This window comes from Lynx rufus, unplaced genomic scaffold (genome assembly GCF_022079265.1).
Source record: "Lynx rufus isolate CCGP_SWC_20201006 ecotype Redwood Valley unplaced genomic scaffold, mLynRuf1.p SCAF_7, whole genome shotgun sequence".
Taxonomy (NCBI): domain Eukaryota; kingdom Metazoa; phylum Chordata; class Mammalia; order Carnivora; family Felidae; genus Lynx; species Lynx rufus.
In genome coordinates, this window is record NW_025814889.1 from 137,638,478 (window position 1) to 137,650,448 (window position 11,971).

The window sequence follows — 11,971 nt, forward strand, 5'->3', positions numbered from 1 at the left end:
GTCCGGCACGCAGCTCCTTCTACGTGACCACGATACTGTGACTGCATTCCGGAAATGGCAGATCTACTCAATATTATTATCTGATACACATTCCATAATCTGGATTCCCCTTATTGTCCTACTAGCCGTAACAGGGGCTCTTTGTAGGTAGTTTTCATCCAGGAATTAATCAAGGGTCACCAGGGGCAGTTAGTGGTTGAGCCTCCTTCAGTCTTCAACAGTTCTCAGCCTTTTGTTTTGTGTTGTGTTTGCCTCTGGCTTTGCTGACATTAACATTTTCAAAACACCCAGGCCAGCTGGTTTGCAGAAAGTTCCTCAATTTGTGTTTGGTTGTTTCCTCTTGGTCTGATTTAGGTTAAACTTTTGGGATGGGAACACTGCAAAGAAGATCCTGGGCCCTTCTCAGAGGCATGACACCAAGGAAGCACATGAAGTCAGTCTATCCATTATTGGTTATCTTACGTCTGATTACTTCCCTGAGCTGATGTCCCCAGATTCCTGCATGTCTTGTACCTTAAAAAATCTTTCACCTATGGGGCGCCTGGTGGCTCAGTCGGTTAAGCGTCCAACTTTGGCTCAGGTCATGATCTCGCTGTTTGTGGGTTCGAGGCCCGCGTCGGGCTCTGTGCTGACAGCTCAGAGCCTGGAGCCTGCTTCGGATTCTGTGTCTCCCTCCCTCTCTGCCCCACCCCCGCTTGCACTCTGTGTCTCTCTCTGTCTCTCAAAAATGAATACACATTCAAATTTTTTTTAATTTTATTTTTTATTTTTTAAAATTTACATCCCAATTAGTTAGCATATAGTGAAACCAAGATTTCAGGAGTAGATTCCTTAATGCCTCTTATTCATTTAGCCCATCCCCAAACATTAAAAAATTTTTAACAAAATGTTTCATCTATGGTTTTAACATTCATTGAGATGGTTATTTCTTGAAATCAGTTATTACCAGGACGTTTGCAAAATGGCGATTTTTGGTTTGTCATTCCTTGTACATTTATTAGTTGGTGTTCTCCGAAGAAAAATGTTCTCTTTTACAACATTTAAAAAAATGTTTTTTTAATGTTTTTATTTATTTTTGAGACCGAGAGAGACAGAGCATGAGCAGAGGAGGGGCAGAGAGAGGGCGAGACATAGAAACTGAAGTGGGCTCCAGGCTCTGAGCTGTCAGCACAGAGCCCAACACGGGGCTCGAACTCACGGACTGCGAGATCATGACCTGAGCCAAAGTCGGACGTTCAACCGACTGAGCCACCCAGGCACCCCATACATTTTTTTTTTTTTTTTTTTACTTTTTAAGTTTTTTAAAGATTTATTTATTCCGAGTTCGAGAGAGAAAGAGAGAGAGAGCAGAAGAGAGGGGCCGAGAGAGAGGGAGACAGAGAAACCCAAGCAGGCTCCACACTGTCAGCACAGAGCCCAATGCAGGGCTCGAACCCACAAACCACAGATCATGACCTGAGCCGAAGCCAAGAGTCAGATGCTCAAATGACTGAGCCACCTAGGCTCCCCTGTTTTATAACATTTTTTAAAGTGCCAGTATTGGCCCGCGGATTCATGTTTCACCCAAGGGGCTAGATTTGTTACTTTTATGATTTATTTTGTGTGCAAACTTTCCATCTGGCCGCTGGGCGCTCCTTCAAGCCCCTTCTGGGCCTGCACCTTGGACATAGTCCCATCGTTTTCCAGTACTTTAGTTTCTAGGCTCCTCCTGACATTCTCTGTCCCAGCCCGGAAGTTACCATCTCTCCCAGGGGGCCCAGTGCCTTTTACTGGGGAATGCTTTTGCAGGACCCAGAGTGCTAAGTGACTGTGGCTAGGCCCTTTGAGCAGACAGAGCTAGGGAGTTGCTATTTTTATCTTAGCAATACTACCAATTCAAAACTCCCTAAGTCCTCCTCCCCCCCCCCCGCCCCCCAAATCTCCCTCGTGCTGTATTGAGGACCTGGGTCCTGACACCAGTTCTGGGGCACACCCAAGTCGCTGCAGAACTGCTCTGCCCTCCCCACCCCTGCTTCACTCCTGCGGTCCAGGCCTTGGCTACAGCTCTCCCTGCCTTCACAGTGCTCTCTACAAGGGAGCATAGTCAGACAGGCCTCGTCAAATTTCTCGGTAGTTTTCTGCACAGGGTTATGTTGTTCATGCTATACCCGGATTCCTTACTTTCTGTGAAGTTTCCAAATTTAGTCCCCCCCCCCCCACCCTTGTTGATTTATTTCTTATATGTAAAATATAGTATTTAAGACACTCTTGGAGATTCCTGACGCTGGAAGAGTGTGTGTGCGGCCTGGAGAGTCCCCGGCCGTCCACCTGTGAACCCCAAGGGTGACAGCGGGGTCTCTGGAGAGCTCACAGGCCCGGGACCTCGTGGTCTCTATGACAGCGCTTTTTCTCATTAGCCTGTTTAATCTCCACCAAGAGCCGAGAGAGTATCTGGCACCTAGTAGGGTCTCCGTAAACAGCCGTAGGAATTAGAGGCCCATTTCACCGGGTGGAAGCCGTGGCTCAAAGAGGGGACGTCTTGCCCGCAGAGGTCTCATTAGGAAAGAGACGCTGTGAGAGCGCCGCCCCAGCTCCTTGCACACAGTAGGCGCTTCGGCGGAGACGCGGGGCGGGCGTGTGCCCCGGGGAACCAGAGTTCTGGGCAGACGGGGCGGGGCGTATGCAAATAGCCAGCGAGGAGGCCGGGGATTGGCCGGCGCGGGCGGGGGCGGGGCGCGCCGAGGGAGGGTCCAGGCCGCCAGGTGCGCGGACCCTGAGAGGCGCGGTGCCCGCTGGACCGCGCGCCCCGCGCTCCCCGCGGCTGGTTCAAGGCCATGCTTCCGCTCTGGGCCCCGCTGGCCCTCGGCTGCCTGCGCCTCGGCTCGGGTGAGCGGGGAAGGGGAGAAGGGGCCGTGCCTCGGGAGGGCGGGCAGCTGTGACCTGGGCCCTGACCTCAGAGGAACCTGGATGAAAGGAGCATTGGGAACGGGGAGCTTCGCGTGTTCGCTCCAGGAACGGGCACGCCTGCCTGCTCTGTGCCAAGCCCTGTGGATCCTCTGGGGATTCGGGTGCTGCTAACAGTAGACCACACTAACTGATAAGCTTCCTCAGGTGGGATTCCAGGGCTCAGGGATCACAGATCCCTGTGATGGGTGCTGTGAGAGACAGACGCACAGGGGGCTGCGGGAGAGCAGAGAAGGGGCGGGACTAGACCCTGGAGAGGCCTGGACTGGCGGGGATGGAGGGGCATTGCAGGGGAAGGGGCAGCCCCCGCAAGTTCAAGGAGGGAGGCAGTATGGTCTATCCTGGGAACCTCCCGACCACTGTCCGTCAGCGTGGCTGGAGCATGGGGTGGGCGTGGGTGGGGGTGGGTGGGGGGCGTGCTTTGGGGCGAGGCCGCAGGCCCAAGGAAGCAAAGCCCAGACCCTCAGGACTCTGATGCCCCTTCAGAGGGGCTGGACTGTGTTGGAGTCCCTTCCAACGCAGTGGGGAGCCACAGAAGGGGCCCAGGAGGAGAGTGACAGGGTCAGGTTTGCATGTTAGAGAGCCGAGAATGGGGGCAGGGTCCACGTGAAGAGAGTGGAGCTGCTGGACTGGGCTGACTGCGTGAAGAGATGCTTAGGAGAGGCAGTGGGGTTCTTGGCAACCGAAGAGAGAGAGGGCAGCAGGGGGCTGGACCGCTTGGCTTCAGGGGGTGGGAGGGGGGGTTGTGGGGGCAGGGGTGCCGCCTGTGTCTGAGACAAGTTCCTGAAATGGCCCTTGGGGAGGGCGAACCCCAGTGCCCGGCACACTCTGGGTGTCGGGAACCCTGTGCAGACATGGGGTGGGGGGCAGAGTGTGCCCAGGGGTGTGGGCTCTTCTGCTGGGGGTCAGCTCCTGTCCTCATTGCCTCCTCTAGGTGTGAACCTCCAGCCCCAGCTGGCCAGTGTGACCTTTGCCACCAACAACCCGACCCTCACCACGGTGGCCTTGGAAAAGCCTCTCTGCGTGTTTGACAGCTCAGCGGCCCTCGATGGCACTTTTGAGGTGTACCTCTATGTCCTGGTCGACTCAGGTAAAGGCCTTCTTCCCGCGGGCCGCACCGAAAGGGGCTTTGACCTGTCTGCAGGGAGGAGGAAAGGACACGGGTAGTGGGGTGCTTTAGCACCGGAACGCGACTACCCCCGTGTACCTCGCTGACAGGCAGCCCTGGGGGCTCCGTGCCAGCCCTGGGCGGGGAGCTGAGGCCACATGTATGGACTCGTCCCCGAGAAGCGTCCAGTCTAGCGGAGAAATAAAGGCAGCACCAGTCACTGAGCACCTGCATCGTGCTCAGTGCTTCCCACACCTTAGAGCTAATATTGACAACCGGCCGGCAGGACAGCTGCTAGGATGCCCACCACAGAGCAAGGAATCAAGGCTCACAGAGGTGGAGTCACTCGTGGGAGCCCCCAGGCTGGAAAGTGAACCCAGATCACTGTGGTGTCTCAAGCCCCGGCCCTTCCCCAGGCTCCCCGAGGTGGTGCCTGATTGGGGTTTGCGAGGGAAACCGTGCACTTGGACCCACGTGCTCTGGCCCGGCCTCGCCTGCTCACTGGGGCGATCCTGGGCTTCTGGGAGAAAGAACCCAGGGACGACCTCTTACATTTCTGGCAGCCGGTTCAGGGCCATCATTTCATTCTTTCAGCCGACATTTCCCGCCTGTCTACCTGTGCCCGATCTGTGCCCGCTGCAGGGGGGTTCTCTCCCATTTTACAGACCAGGGCCCAGAGAGGTACAAGGGGTTGTCCAAAGTCACCCAGCAAGTAAGGAAGGGACCTAGGACCCAACGCAGGTCTGTCTGCCCGCATGCTGTTTCCCCTGTACCGTAGCACCCTCCTTTCTCATTTTACGGAAGATCCAGGGCTCTCGGGAAAATGGTGGAAGTCTGTTGGGGCGGGAGGGTCTGCAGGAAGAGGAGGTGGGTGAGAGCCGGGAGCCGGGCACGGCGCCCGAAGCCGAGAGGTGATCCCGTCTGCCCCCTCCGTTGCACAGGGAGCCCTCGAAGCAGGGCTGAACCTGCCTCAGCCTGGGACGCAGGGCCCAGCATAGCGCCGGCTCAGGGAGGTTGTCCGCGGGTATTGGGTGAATGGCCGAGTGAGTGACTTTGAGCTGAGGTGGCCAGGAATCTCACTCCCGACCCTGTCTCCGCAGCCAGCTCCAGGAACGCCTCCGTGCAGGACGCCAAGACCCCGCTGAGCTCCACCTTCCAGCAAACAGAGGGGGGAAGGACAGGCCCCTATAAGGCAGCGGCCTTTGACCTGATCCCCTGTGGTGACCTGCCCAGCTTGGATGCCATCGGGGATGTGGCCCGGGCCTCGGAAATCCTGGACGCCTACCTCGTCAAGGTGGGCGCCAACGGCACCTGCCTTTCAGACCCCAACTTCCACGGCCTCTGCAACCCGCCCCTGTCGGCGGCCACGGAGTACAGGTGGGTGTGGGCAGCTGTGGGTGAGTGACCGTCATGCCCCAGCCCTGACTCAGGAAGGCCCAGAAGGGCCGCATTTCTTGTACCAGGACTGGCCCAGGGCTCACGAAGGGGCCTGCTTCAGGGCGTGTGACCATGCCAGGGCCCCATGCACTCAGAAGGACCCCTGCTTGGCTTAATCCTCTGCCTTTGTCATCTCGAAATTCTTTTATTATTTTTTAAATTTTTTTTTTTAACATTTGTTTATTTTTGAGAGAGAGAGACACAGAGACAGTGTGAGAGGGGGAGGGGCAGAGAGAGAGGGAGACACAGAATCGGAAGCAGGCTCCAGGCTCTGAGCTGTCAGTACAGAGTCCGACGCGGTGCTCGAACTCACGGACCGTGAAATCATGACCTGAGCCGAAGTCGGATGCTTAACCAACTGAGCCCCCCAGGCGCCCCCCCCCCCTTTTTTTTAAGTGTTAAACTAGAGGCTGTTGATTTTTCGGTTCTCAGAATATCCGCTGTTTTAAACTGACCATGTATGAGACCGTCAGCGGGCTCTTGGTATTTTGTGCTGATCTTCCTTTATGATTAGAAACACTTGACTGGGGTTTTCTACATAAAAATATAGCCCTGTCCCAGGAAAGTTGAGTTGGGAATGAATATTATTCCTTTTTTTTTTTTCTTTTTTAAAGTCCCTTTTGTGTGCCAAGGACCAAGCTGGGAATAGTGGAAGGCAAAAATACCACCAGGACAAATGGGTTAATACTCAGCCAGTATGCTACAGGCCTCGTATAGATAATAGAGAAATGGTGGGGGCGGGGCTCCCAGAGGGAGAGCTGACAGGAGGGCCATTGGTCCCTTCCTGGAGGCTTCCTGGAAAGAGTCCAGGGGCAGGAATATGGGGCAACGGTGCCGATGCCAAATCCAGCACTGTTCCGTCGCCCAGAGCCCACCCTGTGGCCGCCTAGATTATCATCTCCTAGAAGTACCCCGTCTCTCCCCCAAACCTGTCCTCCCACCTGCCGGTGGCCGGGGCGCACAGGATGGATAGAAGTCGCCCTTTGCTCCGTCTCCTTGCAGGTTCAAGTACCTCCTCGTCAACATGTCCGCGGGCTTAGTACAGGACCAGACCCTATGGTCCGACCCCATCCGCACCAACCGTCGTAAGTGGGGGGCGGGGGAGGGCTGCGGGGCAACCCTCAGGGGAACCCGGGAAAGCAGACTCAGCCTGTCATGGGGAAAAGTCTCCCCAGATGCAGGGCAGGCTGTTGGGTTGATGAGGAAAGTGCATCTTTAAAAAAATGTTTTTTAATATTTATTTATTTTTTTGAGAGAGAGAGAGAGAGAGAGAGTGTGCGTGCCTGTGTGCGGGGTGGGAGGGAGGGGCAGAGAGAGAGGGAGACAGAATCCGAAGCAGGCTCCAGGCTGTCAGCACAGAGCCGGGGCTCGAACTCACGAAGCATGAGATCATGACCTGAGCTAAAGTCGGACGCTTAACCGACTGAGCCACCCAGGGGCCCCAGAGGATGCATCTTAAAATGGTTTACCTGACACTTGCCCCCTCCCTTGTCTGAGGTGTTGTAGCGGGTTTTGCTGGCCGTAACTGAGGTGGGTGTGGAGTTTGTCCTGCATTCCATCCTGACCCCCCCCACCCCATGTTGGGTCCACCCCCACGGTAAGCTGACGGGCCATGCAGTGGCTCTGAAAGGTAGCTTGAAGTCACATGGCTAGTGACGGGTGTGGACAGGCAGGGCGTGTGTGCATGTGGCTGGGGTGGCTCCCCGCCTGCCCGTGCGTTGTGGGCCCCCCCCCCCCGTAACAGTGCTGCCTTGGGACCAAGAGTCCCGAGTTCAAGCCCAGCCTCTGCCCCTCACTGCTGTGTGAACCCTTCAGAACCTCAGTTCCCACATCTCAGAAGTGGGAGGAAAAACCCCTGGTCTGCCTCCCCAGCCGGATTCCTTTGAATTATCCAGGCAAAAGCACCAGGCCCGGTTCTTTTTGGGCAGGGCCCGAGGTCAGTTTGTGGGAAGACTGTGCCCTTTGGGACTAGACAGACCGGCACGTAAACTCGAGTCTAGAGTCCGAGTGCCCTGGGACAGGAACTCAATCTCCCTGAGCTGCAGAAAGTGATCTGTAGAATGGGCATCTCGTGGGTCTATATGGGGCAATGACCAGAAAGCAGCTAGTTCACCGTAGGACCTGTAAGTTGTTCACTGAGTTCTAAAGGCGACTTTGGTAGAGGGGTGGAGGGGTTCTGTTAGACCAGGGCCCTTTGCCTCATCTTTAAAAATTTTTTTTAAATTTTATTTTTGAGAGGGTTTTGAGAGAAAGAGAGTGAGCAGAGGAGAGGCAGGCACAGAATCCAAAGTGGGCTCCAGGCTCCTAGCTGTCAGCACAGAGCCCGACGCGGGGCTTGAACCCACCGACCACGAGCTCATGACCTGGGCCCAAGTCAGATGCTTAACCCACGGAGCCACCCGGGTGCTCCAGGCCTCATCTTTAATTGCGGATAATCCGTATCCCATCCATTTCACCAGACGAGTTGAGTTAGGTTGTAATTTAAGATCATGCAAAAGGCCAGGGACACCTGGGTGGCTCAGTCAGTTAAGCCTCGGACTTTGGCCCAGGCCATGATCTCACAGTTCGTGAGTTCAAGCCCTGCCTCGGGCTCTGTGCTGACAGCCTGGAGCCTGCTTGGCATCCTCTGCCCCTCTCCCTCTGGCTCTCTCTCTCTCTCTCAAAATTAAGTAAACATTTTTTAAAAATAAAATTATGCGGAAAGACCGTTAAGAGAGGAAGAGAAGAGACACACGAGGTAGTTGGGACGTGGGTGTGGAACAAGCAAGATAATTGCGCCTCAGACCTGGGGGGGGGACAGACACCGACCCGGGTCCCTGCTTCATCCTGAGATCTGCGGCTGCCGGGCCTGGGGGTGGGGGTGGGGGTCCCCTGTGTGTCCCTGGGAGAAGGCTGAGGGGTGCAGTGTCTGGGGAGTAAGTGGGCCCGTGTCCCATCAGCCACCCCCTACTCCGCGATCGACACGTGGCCGGGCCGGCGGAGCGGGGGCATGATCGTCATCACGTCCATCCTGGGCTCCCTGCCCTTCTTCCTGCTCGTCGCCTTTGCTGGTGCCATCGTCCTCAGCCTCCTGTGAGTAGCCGCCGGCTGGAGGGTGCGACTCGGGGTGCACACCAGGCACGCTCCTCCTCGAGCGTTCCCCCCCCCCCCCCAGGCAGGGGAGAGCCCAGAAGGCCATGGAGCTGCCTTCCACCCCGGGGTGGGGGCGGGGCGGGGGGCTGGTGAGAGGGGAGCAGTGTCCTGGGGTGTCCGACGTCAAATCATTCAGCTGGGTAGGGAGGGGCTCGGTACCCGGGCTTTGCGGGCAGGTCCCGGCTCTGACACCTCTCCTTCTGTGCCTCAATTTCCTCATCTGGGCGACGGGGATACGAACAAATACTATCCTCTTTGTGGAGTCTTGAAGGTTAAGTGACATAATCCCTAGAGTTTTCAGGGCAGCACCTGGACACTCAGTAAATATTAACTTTGTTGTCATAGTTCAGTTCACCTACTTGCTGTAAGATGGGGAAACTGAGGCCCAAGGTCACAACAGCCAGTTAAAACAGAGTTGAGCTCAGAGCCCTGGGCTTCTGAAGCTACCAACGGCTCTGATGTGCGTAGGTTTGGACGAGGACTTGAGGTCTCCCGTGGGGGGTCCGGAGCAGCTCACAGGGCTGCCTGGTGGCTGCACACAATCCACTCATCCTGGGACGATGGCGCAGGGGGGGAATCAAGGCACCGGCAGGGAGAGGGTGCCTGCCCCAGTGCTGGTGGGAGGACAGATGGGAAGTCCCCTTGCAGCAGGTGAAATTAAGGGGACACAGAGACCAGCCAGGTGGGAAAAGCCCTGTGGGCTGGGTGGGGGATGGGGAAGGGGACAATGAACTTGCAAATCAGGTTGCCCTCTGCCATTTAAGTCCTTAAAAACACAAATAACAGATGAGATTAGTCACTAGGAGACTGGTCTGTCTGGTCAGACTTGGGAGCCCTGGGGACACGGGTATGTCCCTCCCTCCTGTGGGCAGCACGTTAATCTGGCACCAAAGGTCCTGTTACCTGACGTTAGCCTGGCTCTCCCATTTATCCCTCCTCTACCCCCATCCCAGCCCCAGCGACACCAGACTTCCCACTGTTACCCTAGCCCTTCCTGTCGCGTGCCTGGAATGCCTTTCTCAGCCCCCTCCTTCGGGATCTATGACCTGTCCCCTCCTCCAGGAAGCCTTCCTGTCCGTTCTGTCTGGTCATTCTTTCCTGTGGCCTGTCTTCCACAATCTTAGCTCTTTGGGGATTTGGGACGGCGGCCTCCAAGTGTCCGGCTCATGGCGAGATCTGTAAATCGCCTGTTCCCGCAGTTCCAAACGGGGTGCCCCTTCCCTTATCCCGGGGCCCTGGCACGCAGTGAGGGCTCTGGAAAGACTGGTCTCTGGCCGAGGGCAGCGTCTAAGTAGAAAGGTCCCTGAGCAGCTGCAGGGGTTTAGGCTTGCTCTGTGCCCCTAACCCTTACTCTCTTCCTCTGCTTGGTCAGGGACACGGGCGGCTCTGACAGGGAAACGACACACGACTCCCAGATCACGCAGGAGGCCGTCCCCAAGTCCCTGGGGACCTCGGAGCCCGCGTACACGTCTGGGAACCGGGGGCCGCCGCTGGACAGGGCTGAGGCGTATTCCAGCTAGCTGCAAGACTGAGCCCGGGGCCCACTCCTGGGCGGGAGGCCTTCTCCCCACTGGCCTTGCCCAGGGGGTGTGGGGGCAGCCGGTGCCCTGACCCCACCCACGGCGGAACAGGGTGTGTTGGCCCAACCTGCGGGAAAACTGTTAATAAAATCTTCCCGAGGTTTTGAGTTCCAAATGAATGAGGGACAAGACAGATGAATGAATGCTTGAGTCCGTGTTGGGCGGAGGGGCCGGATTGTTTCTCTAGAGGGTGGGGGCAGGGGACTGATTTTCCATCAGAGTGGAGGGGGTGAGGGTTAGGAAAAACGGGTGTCAGAACCCCTGGAACATCCGGAAGATGGGGGAAGCAGCACCCCCCCGATCGCCTCCCGTGAGCTGGAGGGGTCCCGAGAGACGGGCCAGGCGTGCAGTCACTAGATGGTGTTTGGGGTTCGCTGACTCCGAAGTGCTTGAACCTGAACTGGGCCCCACAGGGGCAGCGGCCATCAACTCCTGTGTCTCCCAGCAGCCATCTCCTTCTCGCCGGGGCTCAGCTTCCTCATCTGTAAAATGGGCTGATGTGTAAATGGCTACTTTCAAGGCTCCTTCCCTGCTTTCCCTGAGGGCACCGCGGTAGGCGGGCCGAAGAGGCTTCCGGAAACAGAAGAGGGGCACCGAGTCCACTTGTGGGGGTGCCGCAGGGACCCTCCTACTCCCGCTTCCCGGCTCAGATGACTCAGTTCTCTCTTCTGAGCCAGGTAGCAAGACCACTTCCCTCTGGGGAATGTGCAAAAACGAGTCATGGTTTTCCCATCACGGAAAGGAGAAATTTCTCCGAGCAGGGCTGGGTTAAAGCAGGCACGCTAACCTGTCAGCTGTGAGGGAGACAGCACTCCTGAGAGGCGGCGGTCTCCCCGCTGGCCCTCATCAGCAGTGGCCGATGGGGTCCACTGAGACCACCAGATCTTCCTCTGGGGGTACGGATGCTGAGACCAGCACGGGTCCACCAGCGGGTTCCAAAGCCGGGAAGGCCGGAGGCAGCAGCTGTGAGAAGAAGCCTAAAGTCAGGCAAGGGTCAGGAGAAGCCGAAGCGGCCGAGGGTCCATCAGGGTGGCCGCGGCCACGGGAGCTGAGAGGAACCCAGTCCCTGGGCCGTGGGGAGGAGGGAGAGATGGCACAGACTGGGTAGGCTCCGGCCAGCTCTGGATCGCTCGACACTGTATTCCAAGCCCAGGAGCATTAGCCTGGGCGGCCCCTGTGCTTCTGTGCTAATTCGTCCTCCCCGAGCCCTGCCTCCAGTAGGGCTGTGCTTGCAGAGCTCCTCCAGGAGAAACCCCAGCGGCCGCAGAGGGGAGGCAAGGCTTCCGGAAGTCGGCCCTTGTTAAAAATTCCTGCAAAGGTGCATTTTGGTTTTTTTTTTTCCGTTTTTTAACAAGTAATCTCTACGCCCAGTGTGGGGCTCGAACTCACAACCCTGAGATCAAGAGTCGCACCCTGCCTTCTGTTCTGTAACATGCCTGTATTTATTTTAATTGAGGTGGGCTTCACATAACACACAATTAACCATTTTAAAGCAAACAGTTCAGTGGCATTTAGAACATTCTTGATGTTATGCAACCATCACCTCTGCCTGGTTCCACAATGTTTCCATCACCCCAAAAGGAAACCCTATACCTATCAAGCAGGGACTTCCTGTTTCTCCCCCCCCCCCCCCGCCCCCCCAACCCGAGTCCCTGACAACCACCAGTGTCTCTGGACATTTTGTACCAACGGACTCATACAACGCATGGGTTTTTGGGTCTGGCTTGTCACGTTTGAGTCTTTGGTCACGTTTCTGAGGTCCAGCCACACC

At 56.7% G+C, this 11,971-nt stretch overlaps 1 protein-coding gene across 1 annotated transcript; it reads left to right on the forward strand.

The window, feature by feature from the left end:
• Positions 1-2,813: 2,813 nt before the first annotated feature.
• On the forward strand, positions 2,814-10,302 carry UPK3A (uroplakin 3A). The gene is made up of 6 exons (XM_047067133.1): positions 2,814-2,865; positions 3,878-4,033; positions 5,152-5,428; positions 6,491-6,573; positions 8,428-8,560; positions 9,993-10,302. Exons 1-6 carry the CDS (start codon positions 2,814-2,816, stop codon positions 10,138-10,140), a joined length of 849 nt encoding a protein of 282 aa, XP_046923089.1. The 3' UTR covers positions 10,141-10,302.
• The last annotated feature ends 1,669 nt before the right edge of the window (positions 10,303-11,971 follow it).